At 43.4% G+C, this 22173-nt stretch overlaps 1 protein-coding gene across 2 annotated transcripts in view; it reads right to left on the bottom strand.

Moving 5' to 3' along the window:
* Window positions 1-1329: 1329 nt before the first annotated feature.
* OXSR1 (oxidative stress responsive kinase 1) overlaps window positions 1330-22173 on the bottom strand; it is an 87262-nt gene continuing 66418 nt past the window's right edge. For both annotated transcript variants that reach the window (XM_059478654.1, XM_059478661.1), the window contains 11 exons: window positions 19686-19819; window positions 17816-17864; window positions 15174-15239; window positions 14811-14933; window positions 10246-10281; window positions 8529-8696; window positions 6985-7061; window positions 6087-6139; window positions 5698-5766; window positions 4763-4827; window positions 1330-3988 (listed from right to left, as the gene is read on the bottom strand). In XM_059478654.1, coding sequence (XP_059334637.1) covers window positions 3914-3988; window positions 4763-4827; window positions 5698-5766; window positions 6087-6139; window positions 6985-7061; window positions 8529-8696; window positions 10246-10281; window positions 14811-14933; window positions 15174-15239; window positions 17816-17864; window positions 19686-19819 — 915 coding nt within the window. In that variant the 3' untranslated portion in view covers window positions 1330-3913. The remainder of the gene's footprint in view (window positions 3989-4762; window positions 4828-5697; window positions 5767-6086; window positions 6140-6984; window positions 7062-8528; window positions 8697-10245; window positions 10282-14810; window positions 14934-15173; window positions 15240-17815; window positions 17865-19685; window positions 19820-22173) is intronic.

Raw genomic sequence — 22173 nt, 5'->3', positions numbered from 1 at the left:
TGGTGGCTGTGTCTGGGACAGGACAGTGCTGGGACAGACTTCTCAGAGGGCTGGAATTAATGTTTAAACCTCAGATAAGCTCTGCAGTAATAGGCAGTCACTAGAAGTACACCATGTAATATATTAATCATCCCTGTGCCACCCACAAACATCCAGTGCTGGCTGGGGCAGAAGGACCCCTGCTTCAGGGAACGTGGGCCAGCTGCTGTGCCAGGGCCAGGTGGCATGGACAGGGAACGGACTCTTCTCCACAGTCATTACAACAGCTGCATTTGCATTTGAGCCACTCAGGAAAGCCAGGTTCAGAGGGGCCAAAATGAGACCAGAGTGATGCAGAGCTGGCAACAAGCCCAGAGGAATAAAGGGAATTATGTTAATGATGGGCAGAACAAGAAATGAGGAAGGGCAGCCAGTTCATTGTGATTCCAGGGGATGGAGATGCCATTCCCTTCACCTTCTGCAGCTTCCCTTTGCAACACAAGAAAGCCAGGCACAGGATGTCCCCCCTTCCCACCAGTTCTGGGCCACCCTGCAGCTGCTGGGGGCTAAATGCAGAAAGGACTTGGGGAAAGGGCAAAGGGATGGAGAAATCTGAAACAGGGCAATGGTGCTTGAGGCTGAAATGCCTAAAATGATCATTGAGAACACAAATCCAGCACTGCTCAGCCCATCCCTTATGGAGGTAAAGCATTTGCCTGGGACCCCTTCGTAATGTCCACGAGGTGCCCAAAAGCCACCTGGATACTCCTGCTGCCCACAAATCCATGAGAAGGGCATTGTAAAGCATGCTGGAAAACACCACGGATGCCCCACTGGGGCTGACCAGGGCACCCACTAAGAACAATTATTGTGGAGGAGGGAGTGCAGTTCATGCTCTCACCACCTGTCAGGGTACAAATCCTCCCACTTTCACACCAGCCTGTGTCATCCTGAGGCTTTCCTGGACAGGGGAAGCTCATTCCCAGTTGCACAGGGCATGCAGAGCTTGAAGCAAACCTCTTGGCTACAGACAAGCTCTCAGGGCACCATCCTGAGTGCCCTCCAGGCTCCATTTCTGCACACAGCTGATGCACAGAGATGGAATGGTTTGGGTGGGAAGGCACCTTAAAACTCATCCAGTTCCACCTCTGCCATGGGCAGGGACACCTCCCACCAGACCACATTACTCAGAGCCCCATCCAGCCTGGACTTGATCTCCCTTTCCCTACAGAGTTTTCCTGGGGGCTGTCAAACCTCCCACCACCCCAACCAAACGCTCCAGGGGTTGCAGACATCACTCAGACAAACCAACCAACCCAGTGACAAGCAAACCACACATCACACACCTGGCAATGGACAATTTGTTCTTTATTGATTAAAAATTAGACACATGCAGTAAAATACAAAGTCCAAAAAAGGAAAAAAAGCCTGACTATTTTACATCTTTCATTATAATCTACAATACACCAAAGTTGTGAAGAGGATCCGTTTTCATTAACAGAGCATTGTCCTTAAAAGTAGGAACTAACTTAAAATTACCACCTGCTTCCAGGTTCAGATCAGAAATTTGCACAAAAACCAAATTCTTAATGACACTGGAAAACAATTATGAACAGCATTGGCACTTACTGGAACAACATCAGAAAAGACAGTTGTCTAGCACTGTAATAGCCCAAGTAAATATTCTGGATCCCTACCCAAAAGATCTGGAGATCCATAGAGCAAAACCCATCAGCTTCTTCCTCGCTTATTTTCTCCATTAAAGAACTACGGAACCTTGGCTTAGCGTGAGCTCAAGCTCTCTAAGTCCTGGCTTTGGGAAAATGGGGAATAACAATAAATAGATACTGCATTGTTCCATTTGAGCAGTTTGAGTCCTAACCTTCCTCAGCACCAGTACACAAATGAATGAGGAGGTCCCCAGGGCATGCAGGCAGAGGGAAAATAATACTGTACCACAACTACCTTGTCTCTGTATCCTAAAGGCTGCCAACACATCCACACTGAGCACAGGGTGATGGGAAAAACAAGGTGCCAGCCTGCTCTTCCCAAGCCAACAAGCTCAATGGGGGACACTGCAGGGAGTGCTTTGTGTCAGGGAATGGTGCCAACACACAGCTGCCAACCCAGCCACCACCACCAACCCCCTGCTATCGGGCACTTGCATCCTGGGTTCAGCACCCCAGGATGACCTCGCTCCCAAATTCTCATCTTCCTCTCCCTCCCCTTCATACTCAGCAGCCATGGGGCTGCAGACAGCCCATGGGGACACAGCCAATATCCACCCAGAGGCTACAAGCAACAGGGGCAGTAAAAAAAGAACATGCACAATTCAGGAAGCTTCCACAGCTGCTCATAGAGAACAAGATATAAATACAGATTGTTCATCTGAAGACTTGGAAATTTAAAAAAAAAAAAAAAAAGAAAAACAAAGAAACAGAACAAAAGTCCTAATTGAACCTAGTCATTCCGCTCTGTTTCTGCATTGTTTGTGTCTGATGGAAACAAAGCTCGTTTCCATCTGCATGTTAAATTACAGACTTACAACTTCTGTGTAGAAAACACTCCAGAGCCAAGAGCAGTTAAAAAGGCCAACTGTGAAACAGTAGGAAAAAAAAAGTCAACACCATTTATTATTCACATATTGCATTACAAGTGTCTCTTATCAAACTCAGAGCATAATTTATATTATTCATGTAGAAACTCAACTTCAACACTACATGGAAAGAAAAGCTAAATACGTGTGTGACAGGGGTGCAGTGACATCCTGATCAAACGTCGAGGCTTGGGCTGAGGTGCAGCCCGACGACCCAAGGGATTGAGAGCAGGAGGGACAAACCCAGCGCCCGCTTTTGCCCAGTACAGCCACTCTACTGGTGATTCTTTATTGCTGTAAAACACGACAGGGATGGTTCCACAGGTACCAGCTTGCAAAGGACTGGGGGACACATTGGGACACCAGCCAGGCATGACCAAACTGGGTTTCAGGGACACTTGGAAGTGCATCTGTTCCAAAGGCAGAGTGACATAGATCTCCTCTCCTTGTGACCATGGATATTGTGTTCACCATGTGAAAGACCAGTTTCCAGGCAGTAATGCCTCCCTGGTCTGCTTCAAGAACAGACTACACCTAAGATGCAGAATGAAAGCAGCAGGAAGGACTGCTAAATGTAAATTAAAAGGTTCAGCCCTCATGCCATGCCTGGCACTCATGTGGAGAGAACCAAAATGATAAAGAAAAAAGAAAAAAATTAAGGCAGTTTACATAGGGAAGCTGACTTCTAACACCGCAAAGTCAAGGAACTTCTCCAAAACACAAAAACAAGGGAAAGAAGCTCTCCCTCCTGTAGGTTAAGACTCTGCTTGCTTTCTCAGGTGCAAGCATTCAAACCAGCAGTTTTAAACACACAGCCAAAGAGAAGCAGATTTCTCAGCACTCCAGGTGACCCAAACAACACATACATTGGTGTTTCAGATAGAAGGAGAAGCAGGTAAAGAACCAAAAAAAAAAAAAGAAAAAAAATCCGTTCAGTATTAAAACTTGTGCAAAAACAGCAAGTGAAAAAAAAATGAAACCACATGTAAGCAAACACTTAGGCAAGATCATCAGAGCAGTGGAACCCCCTGCTTCGTACTCAGTAGTATTTTTCTTTAAAGTAAGGCAATAATAAAATGAACATGCAGGCAATGACGTGTTGGGTCTGCATGTTTGAGATGACAGATACAAAAACATGAGAGTTGTTTACAAAAGGTGTAAACGTCATCGGTAATTTCAGGAAGGTTTGTGATCCTATTAAGGAAAATGTTAAAGCTTCTAGGAAGGGGGCTGTAGTTCAATTCTTTGGCAGTAGTGGTTTTTTTTTTAGGCTAACAGAAGCATTACAAATATGCACATGTGGGTTCTCTGTTGGGAAACATCTCCTGGGACCAATGTTTAGCTGATGCTGAGCTGTGCAAATCCTATAAGTTTGCCATCATCCGGAATTTCGGAGCCGTCGACACCAGATGCCTGAAACAGGGAAGAGAGATCCAAATAGCAACACACATGCTCTACCTTCCAGCAGAAACCACAAGCAGGTGTATCAGACAGGCTGGGGGGAGGAAGCAGCCACAGGACAGCTTTGCACTGTATTCAGCAGCTTGCACTACCCAAAGTTAGAATTGAGTGCTTTTGTATTTTTGCCCTTTTTTTATTTTTTATGTATGAAGGGCCAGAACTGAAGTTTTGCCAATGTCTGCTCTAACTAGACATTATATGTGCAATAACTGGCATAAAACAAGTGAAAACTCCTTACAGGAAGAGTAAATAAGAGCACTTAATGCTTCACTCCCAATGACCTGGTTGCACCTTCGCTTTGCCACTGTAACTCCCCCTGAATTTCACCACCTCAGGTTTTGGCTCTCTTCTTTGGCCCACCACTCTTATTTTCCTTTTTTCTTCATTTCCCCATTTCCTCCTCAGGTACAATGTATCTGGACCCTCCCTCACTCTCTTCCTCCAAAAAAGAAGTCTGTGCAGGTGCACATCCCAAGCCCTAAAATACCCCTCTGCAACATTTACATATATTAATTAACACATCATCTCATGCTTATTTATTCAGGTGCTGCTCAGAGGATACAAGCAGGGAACCTGAAGTGCCTACAGTTACACAACCAGTAAGAAGCTTTGGGAAAGAAGGGAGGATTTAGAGTGCATACATCAGATGCCTGCAGTAAACATCTACATGCAATGCCTTCTCCTTGCAAGGGACAACTGGATCAATTAGGGAACAGGAATAAATACCAGTCTGAAAGTGATGGATCTGTTTGCCTGGGGCTCTTCCACAATTTTCTGCAAATTAGCTGCAACTGAAATCACAGACACAAAGAAAATGGGCAAATATTAGGGCAGGCTGGAGAAAAACATCCCAAAGTCATTAGTCCTCTTTCTATTACTTAACAAACTTTGAATTTTTACACTGATAAGGAAAGGTTTAGATCTCAATTAGACTCAGTCTACTTAAACCTACAGCTTTGAACTGTGAAATGCTGTTATTGTTATCACATTACTTTTTCAGAGGTAGTTATTTTTCCCAGGATGTGATGGGATCAATAGTAATAAATGCCCAACTGCATCTGGAAATTGAAGTAATTCTGCACTAGCAGCTGTTCCTGTGTACAAGGAGCAGCTTTGCTTGCTGCAATTGGAATACACAGGCAGTGCTGACAGTTTAAAAGTCTCACCTGCTGCACAAGAGGATTCATTTATTTATCAAACTGCTGTTTGAGGCAGCTGTTCTCCCATACAACGTGCTGCTGTCCCAGGGCACGTGCAACTCACACTTCCTTCCCCAGCCCTAATCAAACCCAAAAAGCCTGGCTGATTCCAGTCCCAGAACTCTCCTGCACAGGACCTGTGAGCAGCACAGGCTTGTGCAGCAGTTTGGTGATGCATCTCTGTCAGATGATAATGATTTGGCTAATGCATCAATTAGACTTCATTCTGCATTACAAGGAACATTTGCTTCACAATGTTACCAAGTAAAACATCTTCTTGTGAACTGGGGGTTGCCTACATGTTGGCACAGAACTGTCAGCAGAATTGACAGCAGTTGTGCAGGGCCACTGGGGTAGGGACAAGGCCAGAGGAAATTTTCCTATCACCCACTAATCAGGTCATTTTTAACATGCAAAAAATGACTGAAATGGTTAGAGCAGAAAAAATTAATTTGTAATTACCTATTACCAGATCTCTGCCATCAACAAGACCTGCTGAAATGAGCTCCTGAGACACACCATCTGCAGTATCTGTGGGGGAAAAACCCAAGAGCCATCACCACAGAGCAGAAATTGTCCAGCTGGTGAAGGCACCACACAGAACCTTAAAGAGCTTGTACAATCCAAACAGCAGAAGGGCCCTCTACAAAAGACAGATATCAGGTGCACACCAGGTGCTGTGAATTCACTGAAGGGCTGCACTTTAGGCATATCCATAAGTTTTACAGCAGTGCTCCAAGCCCAACCACAGCAAGCTCTTTAGGAAGGCACTGTGGACAGACACTCACACAACAGCACAACACCAAACACAAAACTTCCCCTTCACACACTGGAATTTCCCAGCAGCTCACCTTTCCCTGGGGTGAATTCAAACCGAATATCATGGAGCTCTTTATTTGAATTCCTGTGGAAAGAAGAGAATTTTATATGAAAAGAGACCATTTCATGGCATGATAGATGGCCAAAAGAGAGTGCTGTCATTGAATAACCAGTCTGTGAATCCATTGCATTCTACCCCCTCAAAGGCAGAAACTCATCACTCTGCTGTGCATGTGGAAGCAGCAGTGGGGCCTCCCAGCCTGACAGAGCCTGGGGCAGCCCAGGATAGGTGAGTGCCACCTCTCTGCTACAAGGCCATGCTGTTCCACTGTCTCAACAACTCAGATCCCTCAGCAGAGATATCCTTGGAGCACATGTCAGAGGGGGAAGTACTCACTGGCTGCAGGTGCACACACATAATGGAAGTGATGCTCAGAATCCCCGCTCCAATGCCCACCAACAGCCAGGATGCCTCCAGAGATGAGAGGCAGGTTTTTTAATAAGAAACAGCAGTGTGTGTGATGAGCATAGAAAGATTCTTTTTTCTGCCTGTTTCCAGTGACACAGACCAGAATCCACTCCCTGAACTGGGTAAAAGCTCTTCCCTCTCAGAACTGGCTGGAGTCTGAAGTTGTGCATGAAGATTAAGATGGACCAGCACAAGGCCAGAACCCCTGGATCTCTGAATCCTTTGAGGGAACCCAGCTAGTTCCTCTTTCCCACTCCATGAGAGTTTAGCAATGCTTACACAAATACCAAAACCTCTTTCAATACAGGTTTTGCCAAACCAAAGTGGATGTGATAAACTGCATTTCCAGGTCTCAGTTTCAGAAGAGCAGATGAAATCCAAGCTGACACACACAGAAGAGTGCCAATGGGCCTCTCTACAAAGGCTCACATTAACAGAACAGGTCAGTTTTGTGTCCTTACCTTAACCTTAATACAAGGTTGATGGGGACTCTCATATCTTCCTGTACCGGAGCTGCAGCAGGGGCTGTAGGTGGGGCCTGCAATAGGATTACATCATTTTAAGGCAGGTTAACAATATCTTGCTCTGGTTTTAAAACTAGAGATAACCTTGATAACTTTAGAGTTGATACAAGTAAGAGTTTGACTCATCATTGGAATCATGGCACTGCAGTAAGAAAGATAACAGATCAATGAACCAGGAAAACTCCACACTTAAACAGGAGGCTCTCTGCAATTGTCTTGGAAAGAGTAAAAGCTGCACAACTTTGAGAAATGCCAGGAGACTTCAGAATGTAAAAAGATTACTTGCTTTACATTAAAACTGAAGGTTTTTGGATATTCACGACAGCTTCAAGACCTCCTGTGTTTTAATCCCTGCCCCAAACATCTGATTTAAAAACCTGATACAACTGTATCAGGAAAAAATTGAATTGGCAGATTAGCATGTACTCTCAGTTACCTTTTTTTTCCCATGAAATCAAAGGCTTTAAGAGCATCTAGCAGCAATTTTATACTTGCCTTTTTAAATTCTAATTAAATTATACCTTTATTTTAAATTCTAAATTATTCTGAGTAACTATTGGAACATGTAATCAAATAATTTCATATTGGTTAGCAGCAGATTTCCAGTAGGGAGGATCCAGGAGTTGCCCTGCACTTGTTACAGCACTTGTGATATTTCCAGTAGAGAGCTAAGTGTTATTCAATCTCCACCACAAAAACCCAAATAAAACAGAGAGGGGTCAGTCACCTGTACTGCCCATGCTGAGGCAAGGGTTTTAGACCTGCAGCAACAAGACAGACACAACACCAGGCTGATAATTTAAGCATAGAAGTCTTGACCAAGTGTTTTTCATCTAGACCATTTGTTTTTTCACAAGAGAAAAGGAAAATAGCACTCTGTTTAAAACTAGCTTTTTACTCCAAGGTGCTTTTGGCCCAGCAATGCAGCTCAGGGCTTCTGATCACAACCTGGTTTCTGTTCAAGCTGAAAACCACCAGGTCAGTGAAAACAAACAAGGGTTCATGGAGAAGCCCAGAGCTCTGCAAAACAGTAACCAGTGAGCAACAAGAACCAGAGGAGAGCCACAAAGAATAACACACACTGACACAGAGCTGTGAGGAAGAATGAATGTAGAGCTATAAAAAAGAGCACATTGATACAAAGAGCTGTAGAGAAGAAGACACAGACACAAGTTCATGAAGTTCAGCTTAGGACAAGCTACCAATAAATAAGATATTGGGCACTAGTGGCAGATATTCTATTAGTGCATGTCCCAAGTGTCACTGACACCAACACTGCTCCAGCCTTCACTGCTGCTGGTGCTTCAACTGCTGCATAAAATTCAGGGATTAAATACTGGCCTTTTTAAAGAGATGTGAAGGGGGTTGATTTAAGTATCAAAGCTATTTTAATGTTGCCAATAATATGTCAAACTTCCACTGTTTCAGAGTGTTCTGGCACATCTGGAATTGAACAGGTAAGGAAGGGTGTCTGCTCTTACCTGGGCTGCTGCTGGGGCTGCTGCTGGGGCTGCTGGAGGAGCCTGGCTGGCTGGAGGTACAGCAGTTGGAGGTTGTGCAGGTGCTTGTCCTGCAGCCTGAGGTAGTTCAGTAGGTGCCTGTGCTGGAGCATTGAGTGAAGGACCTGGAGGTTCAGCTGATGGAAACAGCTGCAAGCAAAAAGGAGTTTTAGTGAGAAAAGGAACTCAAGAGTTTTGATTAAAGCACCAGCTTTCCCAGAAGTGCTTGTCTGCCACATAAACCACTTAGAGAAGTTCAGTTTAATGTGTCCATATGTCCAGGGACCCATTCTGTCCTGACATTTGCAAGTTCTACTCACCAGTAAACCAAGACACCAGCATGGCTGTGGATCTTGGACAAAAATTCCACTCTGTGGCAAGGCTGCATGTACACAGATATATCCAGCTGGGATGAGAGCACCCTGTCCTTCAGTCTCTCTCTTCCCTGGAATCTGAGTCCTACTTGTATTTTCAAGCAGCCATGCCCTCAGAGCAGAGGAGCCCTGCTTTGACTTGTGGTTCCTTTCAGAGAACAAACCCCAGCAAAGCACTGAGATAACTATTGACAACTGAGCCTTCCACTAAGCAAATGTGAGAGTAATTTGGGTGTCAATGGAAAGTGAATTTAGAGCTCTTCAAATCACACTAGAGAAGATTTAGGATTGGACTTAAGTCTCTTGCAAAAAACAAACCAAATCAAGCAAACAAAAAAATCCATATGAAATTAATTGGAGGGTGGGGAAAATGAGCTAAATGGAAATTTAATCTCTTTTTTATCTCTTGTTATTCAGTACAGAGAAACCAATTTTGGCACAGGAGCCAAAGAACTGTCAGCTTGATGGCACTTCAGTGTGCCCTCCAGCTTACTCTGGCAGGTTGTAGGAAATATAAATCACCTTCTGTGCTGGAAACCTGGACAGGAGACTTCCAATGGGAAAATTCATCCCAAAGGGATCCTGGTTTTCAGCTTTTTTTTTTAATTTAGAATTTATGTCAAATTACAGTGCCAGAACTGTAGTCTTTCTCAAAATCTCCCTTTATAAACACTTCTTGGAAACAAATAAAGGAAGAACAGGACAGCCCAACCCAAGACTAATTTCTAGGAGACAGCTCTGTTTATCTTTCAACACAGGTAGGAAAAAGACAGACACAGCACAGTCTCTGGCAGATAAGCTGTCCCTATCACTGAAAGATGAGACATAGTAATATTCCTAATGTTAGAAACAATTCAGAAGTGAAGAAAGATGATAAATTACAACTGAAGGTGTGTTTGCTATCAAATACTAGTGCAGAATTCTTTCACAGTTCTGAGCACAGGTTCCAAACCAGAGAATTAGACAATGCAAACCAGACATCCTAAAGTTGTGTTCTGCTGGGTTTGTGCAGTTTGCAGGTTTTTTTAAGGAGGAAATGAGAAGATACTTGTTTTGCTCAGATTATTATTGTGACCAATTAATTACCTTGCAACAAACAGACTTTTGCCTCAGCAAGACATACAACAAACTTACCTCAAGAAGAGCTCTTGGCACTACACAGCCAAGAATTCCTTTTATAGGAAGCTCTTCAAACAGAGCTCAGCTAGATACTGGCTTCTACTTCACACAATATTGCTTTCAAAGGCTAATAAAGCATGTTCCTTGAAACACCAGCAATAATTAGGAGTCATCTTTTCAAGAAGCCGTTTGCAATTATAACTTACCTCGGAATTCTGTACAGGTTCTTTCACTCTGGGAGACTGAAAAACAGAGAAAAAGATGTCATTGCCTGGACCACAGTGAAGCTTACTGACTAGGAGGACTTGTCAGAACCATACTGAACATGAGAAACCCACCTAATTGTTTGAAGTTACACATGTGTATTAAGATGCATGATAAAAGGGACACCAGACAATTTGTTGTCACATTGTACCACCCAGAAACACAGCCACATTTCAAACCCTGCAGTCATTATTTCCACAGAGGCACACAATACCCTAAGTTGCTGTCACTGTTACTCATTAGCAAAATCCAGGATTCTTGAAGATCACTCAGATTGGATCAAATTACTTAAGCATCAAGATGGGAAAATCTATTTTAAGCTACTCAAGTCTGGCAGAAAAAGATAAACACAGATCTGCCTGGCAGAATTCTGCTAGAAAACAAGTTCCCTTCACTTACTTAGGGAGGTAGTTTCCAAATCAACTTGCTTAAAACATACAGAACCTTTTTAGGGTGGGAGGGAGGAATCAGCCTTGCTTGTGCTGCTTTTTAGAAGGAAATCCCTGGCCTGCTTTCCCTGCTTTTGAACCCTGCATTCTGCTGTGCTCTTTGTGAGAGAAAGCAGAGAATTGACAGGTGGGTGCACACTCAGCAGTGAAACAGAGACCAGGGAACAATGGGGAAAGTGCAGGCAAAGCAACGTGACCAACTTTTGCTTATCAGTAAAACAGAGATAGCACTGCACCAGCTGTTTCACAAGAGCAGGGGGAATTGCCAAGTATTCCTGGAAAGCCCTGCAATTAAGAGAGCCTGCAACTTTGACTTCCAACAAGTCCAATTAGTGGAGATAGGTGGGATGGTTTGGTCCATGCTGGGAATAAGAAAACCCTGTTCCTTCTCCACATAAGGGTCTAGCAGGTTGCTGTTTGGACAGTACAAACTGGACAGCAGAACATAAAAGCTCATCAGGCCCCTTCTCTGAGAGAGTTTTTCCACTAACAGTGGCCACTATCTTAATGAGTGCAGATCAAAGCAATTTATAGCATATGACTCAAAGGCTTCTTGTGAGAAAAAGTCAAGAAGTCTTACTCTCAGAACAGCAAGTTTCAGAAAGGCCTCTGGACAGGGGGAGAAGGAACAGTTCCCTCAGCATAACTGTGTGCAGGCAGTGTCAGGGAAAAAGTCACACAGTCTGAAAAGTAAAGCCTGAAATCCATCTCAGTGTGCTCAGCCTTTACTTGACAGTTATCAGGTGGGATGAAAAACGTGTCATTGCTCCCAGAGAAACAGCCCTGCTCCACACCTGCAGGCCACAGGTGCTGCAGTGTTCTTCCAGGAACAAAGCTCACATCCAAGAGTACCTGGATGCCTCCAGGAATGACATAAAAGGAAAGATCAGTGTGCTAAGCACTGTGCAGATGAGTATGGGAACACTGGCCCTGCCCCTCAGCTGACAACTGATCCAGAGGAATGACCAACAGAAGTGGTGAGAACCAGCTGAGTATGAGCCAGCAAGTGCCCAGGTGGCCAAGAAGGCCAATGGCACCTGGCTCAGGAAGGGTGTGGCCAGCAGGAGCAGGGACTGTCCCTTGTACCCCGCACTGCTGAGGCACCCTGAGTGCTGTACTCAGTTTTGGGTCCCTCAGTACCAGAAGGACATTGAGGGGCTGGAGTGAGTCCAGAGAAAGACAACAGAGCTGGGAATGGCCCTGGAGCCCCAGGAGCAGCTGAGGGAGGTGAGGGGGGCTCAGCCTGGAGGAAAGGAGGCTCAGGGGGGACCTTCTCAGTCTCCACAACTCCCTGACAGGAGGGTGCAGGCAGGTGGGGATCAGGCTCTTTTCCCAGATAACAAGTGAAAAGAAGAAATGGCTTCAAGTTGCACCAGGGAAGGTTTGGATTGGATATCAGGAAAGATTTCTTCCCTGGGCACCCTTTCAGTAAAGTGGTAGAGTCACCACCTCTGGAGGTGCTCAGAAAATATGAAGAGGTGGCCCTTGGGAACAGGGTCAGTGGTGAGCATAGTGGCTCTGGGCTATCAACAATCCTGGAGGTCTTTTCCAACCTTAACAATTTTATTATTTTATTAAACACACGGACAGAAAGAAAACAGGACAAACATTAAAAACCATTTACCTAAGGCACAAATAGGATGACTTTGGAGATTAGTTCTAACTAATTTCTGCTTGTGTAATCAAAGATGATGTGAGTAAGCAGTGAAATGTGACCACACAACTCACCACTGCATAGACTGATCAGGTAACAGAAAGTGCACAATTTAAAAGCCCACAGAGCACAACTGCCTTAATTTCAATTCAAGGTTTTAAATGCAGGGAGGAAGTTCAGAAGGTCTTTATATCCAAAAAGTAATGTTGACCCAGCAAGTCACCATATTCAGTGAATTGAGGATATATTTTTGGCTTTGGGTATAATAAATATTTGCCTGTTTCAGGTGCAGTCCTAGGAAGAGACTTGTAGAATATATGTTTGCACATATTAAATTCACCCTTTTTTTTCTGTGAAATGGAAACAAGTAAAAAATACCAACACTTCCCATTTATGTAGATGATTTTATGCAGGTTAATACTCCAGTATTTTGGCACATTAAGTCAGTCTGAAGGGCCTCCTTTTACTGCAGTAAAATGCAGGTACAGACAAAATCACAAATTGTTTTGGGTTGGAAAGGACCTTTAAAAATCCTCTACTTCACCCCTACTGCAAGGGGCAGGAAAAAAAGGTGCCACCTAGTTAACACAAGTTATTCTCCCCAAGAACTTGGTTAAAATTGCAGAGGGATTTACAGACAGGTGGAATTTATACCAAGTGTTTGAAATATGACCAAAACCACAGGATAAACACTAATCCTCAATAACACCACTGTATTCATGGCAAAAAATTGGCAGTTTGGATACAAGTCTTAGGACTGCTTGAAAAGGAATCAAGTTCAAGTACCCAGGCAGACATGTAGAGAGGTCTGAGGTTCCACAGTGCCCTTCCTGACATCCTGGAACAGGCAGGAGTGCTGTGTTACACAGGGGGTGCCTCCAAAATTATAAAATACATCTACAAGGAGGTAACTGAATCAAGACCTACCACTCCAAAATCCTCCCTAAAGGTTTGCTGAATGAGGGACCTACAAGCAAGGGCCAAGCACAGCCCAAATGAGAGTGATCAGGACAGGCAGCAGTACAAGGAAAATATATCAAAGCATCAAAATAAAAACTGTCTTGAAAAGGAACTTGTAAACATGTGTGTCAATCTGCTTTTTCCTGCCTAGGAGGAATGAAACAAGTAAGTGCTGTTCAAAACACAGTAAACAGTGTTAAGCCATGGCAGCCTGAGCTTTGAGACAAGATACAAGTTCCAAATAATTTCTGGAACAGATTTAGGGTCTTTTATAATATTGCCTCCTAAAATTTGATAATATTCTAGCCTACAAAAGGAATTTAGAAGAATTCAGCTTGTATCTTACAGCTTATTCATCAAAGAATTTCAGTAGCAGCTACCTGGTGCCAAGAGATTTTCCTTGATCATGTATAATATGAAGCTGGACACAATAAGCTCTTTAAGAAATCACAAGAGTTGCTGTCACAAATAATGCATTTACTGTATCAAATGGCTTTTAAAAACCCCAAACATTTCAGAAGATGCTGAAAAGATGCAAAATATTGCATTTAATATTCAAGTGTCTATTCAGAACAGCAACAGATGCCAGACTAATGAAAGAAAAATGAGAGAAGTTGTAAAGGGATAAATGCTTCAAACCAATACTGCTTTTTTCCCTTTCACACTGAAAAGCTTCCTCTAAACATCCTTCACTGTCTCACTAATTTAATTACAGGATGATTAAAACACAGTCCACTTCCAGCCACCTGCTGTAGTGAAAAGAGACCAGGCAAACCATTATAGCCAAAACTCACACAGGTGGCTGCTGGGGGAAGACAACCTGACAATTCATTGTCATCTTTCAGCTGATCATCATGTATTATTTCTCTAAATTGTTGGTGGGCTTGTTATATGTGTTGGGAGGGGGAAGTGGTGCTTTCTTGAGGATTTTAAAGCACAAGACTAATCCCTCCTGTGACTTCAGGGATGCTGTGAGGTTTTCTACCAGGATTAATGGATTTCAGTGTAACTGGGGGGGCAGAACCAGGCCCTGCATGTTTCAGGAATCAGCCATAAGAACAGGCCCTATTGATTTCAGCTCCATCCTGGAGAGGGCAGTAGGATAAAACCTTTCCTGACACTTCCAGAAGAAAGCATCTCAAGCAGTCAGCACCCTTAATGTGAATATCCTAGCTGCAGTGTATTAGTATTCTGAGCTGGGAGCAGGCTGTCTGAATTAACATTTCCAATTATGCTGAACATTCCTAAATGAGAGCAGCTGTGCCCCACCACAATGACAGAACAGATCAATACAATTTCTTCAACCTTCAGTCTGCTTCCTTTGCTTCAGCTCCCAACTCCAGGGAAGGGATTACAGCTTGCTGTGTATCATGTGCTCCCCAAATATTTTTAGACCTACCACAACTGGACAACAAAACAGAGACAGTGGAGTTTGAGGACCCACCCTGAGCTGTGAAATTGCTGCTCTGCCTTCCTCACTTTCCTCATCAAGCTCATCATCACTCCATTCCCAGCCACCATCTTCAGTCTTATGAAGACGCCCACTGGAGCCTGGGACTCTCCGGACCTGCCCAGCACAAGAACACAGAATTTACATCTCAAGCAAACAATTTCTACAGCTGATTTTAGAAGAAATAGCACAGAACATCTTCAGTTTCCATCACCTGCCATGGTGTCTGATTATTTTATTGAAACTAACAGCTCTACCTAGAAAAAGCTGTACTGCAGTAGTTATTATTTAAAATGTGAATACAAGCTCAAAAAATAGTACAACTGTAACAGCAAGAGCCCAGGAGGTTTTCAGTACCTTTTTGGATCTTTCAGTGATTGTTGGTGCTCTCTGCAACATCTTCTCTTGTAAAAACTCTTTATTCTGCAAAGAAAAAAATAGCAAACATTTGCATTGCTGAAAATGCAGTTCTTTGATGCCTTCACTGTTTCTGATAAAGTAACTGTTAAGTTGTTTCTAGCAGAAAGTGGTTTACATGTTTCATCCCTACTCCCCCAAGGATATGAACCACTCCCCTACTTTGGGCTGCAGTATGTGATGTTTCATCTTAAATACCTTTTCAGTTAACAGTGGCACTCTCCTTATGCAAAGTGACATGGAATTAACAACTGAGGAGCTGGATATTATTCTGATTTATTTGGAAATACACATTTTACACTGCAGTATCTGGTACCCTGCTGAGGCATTTGGCATTCTTCCACTTGCAGCTACTACACCACCTGGATTCAACCTCTTTGCTTTATCTTACTCCTAAATTTATGCCTGTCCAACTGTCAAAGGCAAACCTCAGACAGGTTGGTATGCAGGAATCCCTCTGTGCTGGAGCAAACAGAAACTGGGACAGCAAGATTTAAAGTGGCTGAAAAAATGTACAGCATTTATGTTTAGAGAGGAAGTAAATGCAGTGATCACAACAGACTGAATACCGGGGAACTGCTATGGTGCTTTATTGTATTAAATTTCCTCTTCAGCAAGCTGCTCCTGCCTGGCCAGTGTGGGCTCCTGAGAATACAATTTTCTCACTGCTGAAGTGTGGGGCCAAACTTGTGGCAGCAGGGGAAGCAGGGCAGTCCAGGCCAGCATTCTGGCGTTTGGCTGGGTATGCCACACCACACCAGTGCAGTTGGAGAGCTCTGCTGTCCCTGCCCACGCAGAGCTCCCCCAGGATGGTTGCTTGCAGGAAGGATGGAGAGCCTCAAGACACACTGTCATTCCTGATAAGTGGCTCCCAGCATTATCAAACCACATTTTTACATAACCTAGATGGTATTTAAATATATGACTCAATATAGATGTATAGAAGCTGCACTCCTCAGCCCTCAAGCTGCAGCTGTCAGTTTGGCAGTGGCTGATGTGTGACAGTAATTTAACCCCAAGTGTGAAGTGGCACACTTTGCACTCCAGTGCTGGCTGGTTAAGCAGTGCCTCATTTACAATAATGTTAATTTTCTATCACCACCCATGCTAATATGTCTCCAGCAGCTTAATGAAAGCACGAAGGAGATTTAACACACAATGAAGTGTAACATGAACCAGAACTTGCAGAACCAAACGGAGAAAGGTCAGCAATGTGTAAACCATCTTGTCACTTTGGACACCAAGTGTGCATCCAGCATACAAATGCAGACTAATCAGCTGCCTAAAATCCCACTACAGGCAGTGAAACCCCAGTTAATACTGTCAAGAGCCCAGACATCAATTACACCTGCCCTAAAGCAAACTTCTGCATTTCATCAACTGGATCACCCTCCAGACTTCCCTGGTTCACAAAATTATCAAATCACACAATACCCTGAGTCAGAAGGGACCCACAAGGATCGAGTCCAACTCCTGCCCTGCACAGGACACCCCAACAACCCCACCTGAGAGTGTTGTCCAAATGCTCCTGGAGCTCTGGCAGCCTTGAGGTCATGACCATTTCCTGGGGAGCCTGTTCAGTGCCCCACCACCCTCTGGGGGAAGAACATTTCCCTAATATCCAAACTGAACATCCCCTGACACAGCTTCAGGCCATTCCCTCAGGTCCTGTCACTGGTCACCAAAGAGATCAGCACTTCATGATCTGATCCTCATGAAGAGGAAGTGCAGCTCTCCCTGGGTTGCACCTGTAAAGATTCCTGTCAGCTTTACCAGGGCATCCAGCTCCTGTACAGATACCTGGTGTGGCCAAATCCATTTAAGCATCTTAATCTGGGAGTTTAAAACTCCCAGATTAATTGGTGATGCTGCTGTGCTATGCCAAGCATGCAGTCTCTTTTTGACAGTTTAATCTGTATTCTGTATAAATCCTGTGCACTTTGATCACAAAAAAAAATAAGCAAACAGAAAACATTCCCCATGCTCATGGAAATGCAAATCCTGCCCTGTGCTGCTGCTGTCTGTCTCCCTCAGTAAGACCTTGCACGTTGCAGATGCACTAATCCCCAGGCAGTAATTACATAATGCTTGCTGGCACCTCTCTCCAAGGCTAGAAATGAGAGTTTCCCACTGGTTTGTATCACAGCATCTTCACTTTCCATAAGGCAACACAGGATGAAATATCTTTAGGTAGCTCTTGCACAGTGGGCCTCATTCAGCCCCTCACACACAGACTGATTGGAGAGTTCACTAAAATCTAAGTTACACTCATTGCAGCAGAGACCTTTGAGGTTGGACAGGCAGCCAGAGTGGCACCATTACAAAGGAAGGACAAACCCAAAAGGCACCGAATGCTCAAGAATTCCTAGATAATTTCTGTTAACAACAGCATACACAGGAGATACAGAAGGGGGATTTTATTCTGCTCCTTCACAATGGCCCATTCAACCCACTCAGCTCTGCTGGCTCCAAGTGAAAGAGCCCACACTCCTGCCAGTAAAGCTGTCACCCACACCTATCATGCTTCTGAAAAGTCCTTTCCACAGCCTCTGCACAAATCAGTTTGGGAAGTGTTTTCTTACCTTTGCTTTTGTGAAAAATTTGTGTCTTAGGAGTTCTGCTGCTGTTGGTCTGTCAATAAAAACAGATGTAGAAAAGACAATTATAAATGCTCCCTTTCAACCCAACGGTCTTCCAGGCTGCTGCAGCTTGTTGGCATCTCGTGAGGGCATCAGCTTCTCCTGTATAATTCCCCTAAAATCAATGTATTCCAAGTAAATTTTACACCAGCAATCTTTTAAATTACTCAGTGTATTCTGAACAAGGTTTATTCTGTTCAAAAGCAATTAATAACTTGGGACTGGTGGGGAGAATTTGCTCCCATTTTGATGCTGAACTTGAGACTCTTAGATAACAACAGAATCACAGAAAGAATTTGCTCAAAATGGAAATCACAGAATCATCACTGGAGTGCAGTACTCACCCTGTGCAAGTACCAGTTATTTCAGAGATACCTGATTAAATGTGTGTAGTTAGTTCTATTAAATACAGGCAGGATGATCAATCTGGGTCTAAAAGAACATGAACAAGTATAAACTATTTTCCCCTTTATGTCAGACTTCAGAATAAATACTGGAGAGACATCCCTTAGTTGGTTTAGGAGGAATTTGCTAAAGACTCAAGCCTGCATGAGAAAGTGGCAGCTTGCAGCATTTTTCACACTGCAAACAGTGCTTAAATAGTAACAGAGTTTAATCAGTGACTTGTAAAGACCATTCATCACAGGGTTTATTTCATCACAGACTACTCCAACAAAAGGCATCCACCTCAGAGCAAGGAGCCCCTAAAATAATGAAAAAGCAATTGCACTGAATTCACTCCCATGCAATATGCCAACCCCCTGCTCCCACAGTCAGGACAACACCAGTGGCTGCCAGAAGTGCTTGAGGAGAGCAGGGCTGTGCCACAATTCAGTGATTATGCATAACCTGACCAGCACACATCCTAACCTGCAAGGATAGGATATGCTTTAGAAAGGTGAAAAAATGTCATGCTGGGAAAAAAAAAAACCAGCTATCAACTTTTATCAAGCACTCCACTGGATTCATCATGCATTTCAAGTGCAATACTTGTTAGAAGAGAGAGACTCATTGCACAGTGCGTGAGAAGCCTGTGTTCCTGGATCTGACACAAGAGGGAACTGAAAAATGTCTTCATTATTATTATTTTATGAAAGCACTTTTTCCTTTCCAAAATTAAGTCTGCTTACTGAGGAGGAAAAAAAAACAACCTAAGAGGTATTAGAAAATGGCACAGCACACACAGCATCCCCTTGGTAATATTTCCTACGTCACTGAGCAGTCAAGATACTGTTCAAGGAAGGCTGAAAGTGTCATCAGGTCACTTAAGCAATCTGTATTGATGAAAACATGTTGGTAAAATTTGTCAGTGTTTTTCCTGATTTCCCATCCAAACCAAATATTACATATAATTAAACAAGTCAAAACTACACTGAAAGCCTTCTCTGCACTGCTAAAATGTAAAAAGTTTATTTATGTAGTTTTGCAAGTACACACACATTGCCCAACCTGTAATTTCTGATTTGTAAACACAAAGCAGTTTTGACTGGGAACAAAACATGAACTGAAGTCACCTGCTGGAGGTGGCCAAGGGAGAATGGCCCTACCCAGGCACTGGACTGGGATGCACTCTCATTAACCCAAATGGAAAATGTGTGCCCTGGCCAGGCACAGAGCCAGACATTTATCCATAAAAATAAGGACAGAATTTGTTGCCACACAGCAAGACTGCTGTGTTCCTTGTGACTGAAAGGTTGGAGGGGCACAGAGCATACCAACTTCAAAAAATAGGGAACAAAATGATGTTTCTGGGTTAGGGTTTTTTTTTGTTTGCTTGTTTATTTTAATTTATTTTGGTGTGATCCATTCTTACCTTTTTTCAGGGTCTTTTTGTAGGCAAGATGAAATCATCTTCCTAAATGATTTCCCATATTTCTTCAGCATCTCCTTGTCTTGCACACCAGTTTCCAAAGATGGAGGATCATTTTGTAGTGTCAGCATTAAAACCTGAAATAATTATTGCTATTGGCAATGAGATCTTTCTTGGGTTTTGTCAGAGACAGATCTTAGGGAAAATGTATTTTAGACAAGCACTTTCATCAAGCATCTGAGTCAACAAGGATGAGTAAACAACAAAGAACCACAATTTAAGTCACTGCATTCCATCCCATCTCTTGGCCCACACTGCAGTCTGTGGGTCAAACACAAGGCTGGAATGTCTTTTCAGGTCTGTTTTGTGGGATTAAAAGTGCAAGCAGAGCAGAATTTTACCAGTTTTCCTCATTCAGGATGAGCAGTTGTGCAAAGCTTTTGATTCAATGTACCTCCCTGAGGTATTTCTCAGCTAGAAATCAAATTAAAGACAGAGGAGCAACATAAAAAGATACATGAGTTCACTTCCATGTACCAATGTGACAGCAGGTGAAGACATTTCTCACATAAGCAGCTATCAAGGCAAACTGGTTCTTTCCCCCACATCACTTAAATATGCTGAGGGAAAGGAAGAAAATTACTCATTTCCATTTCCACTTGTCACCTACATACAGATGAATATCTATTTTTAGAAGAGGAAACAGCACATAGCACATTTAAATAGCTTTCAACAGCTACATTGCTTAGGGCAGCAAAAGCCCATTAATCTAGCTGAAATTACACAGCTCATGACAGAATTCCCTGCTTTCTTCCCCACTCCTTGAAGGGTCACTTAATGCATGAGTAATTTTGCTGCATAACAAAATTAATCTGCAGTGCAATAAAATTATATTCAATAAATAAAATAGAGAAGGCTTCTTGCGGGCTGCATGACTGCAACCAAACCTCACAGAACTGGGAATTCAATTCTATCCAGCATATGACAGCACTAAGTAGGTGCTGTTGATACTAAATACTTGATGTTGGTATTCAAAGCTCCATCCTGTGCATTCAAACCACAATAAATTGAAGTAAAAATTGCAGGAGCTGCTTCAAGATGCTACCAATAATCACAGCCCAGAAGGAAATATCAATAAAACCAGCAGCACCTAAACCAGCAGCACTTTCCCCTGAACTGCTCTCTGCTCTGCCACAGCCACTGATATTGTAGGAAATTTAATGGCATTTCTGAACTACTCAGCCTCTCAACAGTCCCTGCACATAGATGACAATTCTTAGAAGTAATTCTGTTTTGCAAGAGTTAACCCTGTGCAAAGTCCATCCATTTGGCATGGATGTGTCTGTTCTGAGTGAGGAGTAGCTGGATTTCCAAATGCCATTGTGATTGTGGTGTGGGAGGGGATGCACCCAGGCCCTGAAGAAGTGACACCCAACTCCCACAGCACTTCAGCAGGTAAGACTGAAAAAATGGGAGTTTGTCCACAGTGTCACTGAATGGTTTGGGTTGGAAGAGACCTCATTTAATTCCAATCCCCCTGCCATGCCCAGGGACACCTTCCACTAGGCCAGGCTGCTCCAATACCCACCCAGCCTAGCCTTGAACACCTCCAGGGATGGTGCATCCACAACTTCTCAACTCATTCCAGTGCCTAACCACCCTCACAATACAGAATTCCTTACATCTAATCTAAATCTCTCCTCTTTCAGCTTTCAGCCACTTCCCTTTGTCCCATCACTATGTGCCTGTGTGAAACATCACTGTTGCATTACCAACAATGGAGGGACTTGACACCCACAGGCCTGATATCCCAGGTCACTGCTCTAACCATGAGCCCTGGGGGTAGAACAGGTCTCCACATGCTCCTGTTTGATCCCAAGGACCACACATTTCAGGAGGGGAACCAAACTGGTCTTCAAGAGGATGGGCCAAAGAGTCTTAAAGTTTTGTGATCAAGACAAAGCCTCATCAGATATCACAAAGGAGATGAGCAGCAGGCTAAAAGCAGCTCCTGGTCCAAGAGTCACAAAACGAAGAGTTAGCCAAACTTATAAGGTGATCTAAGGCTCAAGGTATTTGAAAAAGAATTTTGGTGTGTCATGGTTTAAATAAGAACATTTAATTCATTTCAACCTTAATAAAATACTATTGTTGACAGCACCACAGTTTCATACTGATGTGGTACTTTGAACTGGATCAGTGATTGACAGGATTGTCAGTGTTAAACAAAATTAAACATTCTTTTGGATAACTGGTAACAGGAGAGGTATCAAGAGAATGTCTGACAGGCATTAAGAAGGATTATCAGTGCAAGAGAAAGAATGGCTAGCCAAGTGTCACTGAGTGCCCATAAAGCATTCTAGATCATTATTTACAACCCTAAAAACAACTGCTGACTTCAGAGGTTTAAAACACACAGCACTTTCCTTAAGAATGGTGAGACTCAGGATCTAAATAAAAACTGCAGGTTCAGATAATGCTGATGAAGGGG

The sequence above is a fragment of the Ammospiza nelsoni genome, chromosome 1 (genome assembly GCF_027579445.1).
Source record: "Ammospiza nelsoni isolate bAmmNel1 chromosome 1, bAmmNel1.pri, whole genome shotgun sequence".
NCBI lineage: Eukaryota > Metazoa > Chordata > Aves > Passeriformes > Passerellidae > Ammospiza > Ammospiza nelsoni.
The sequence above is the reverse complement of the archived record's forward strand: the minus strand, read 5'-3'. Positions and strand labels throughout refer to the sequence as shown.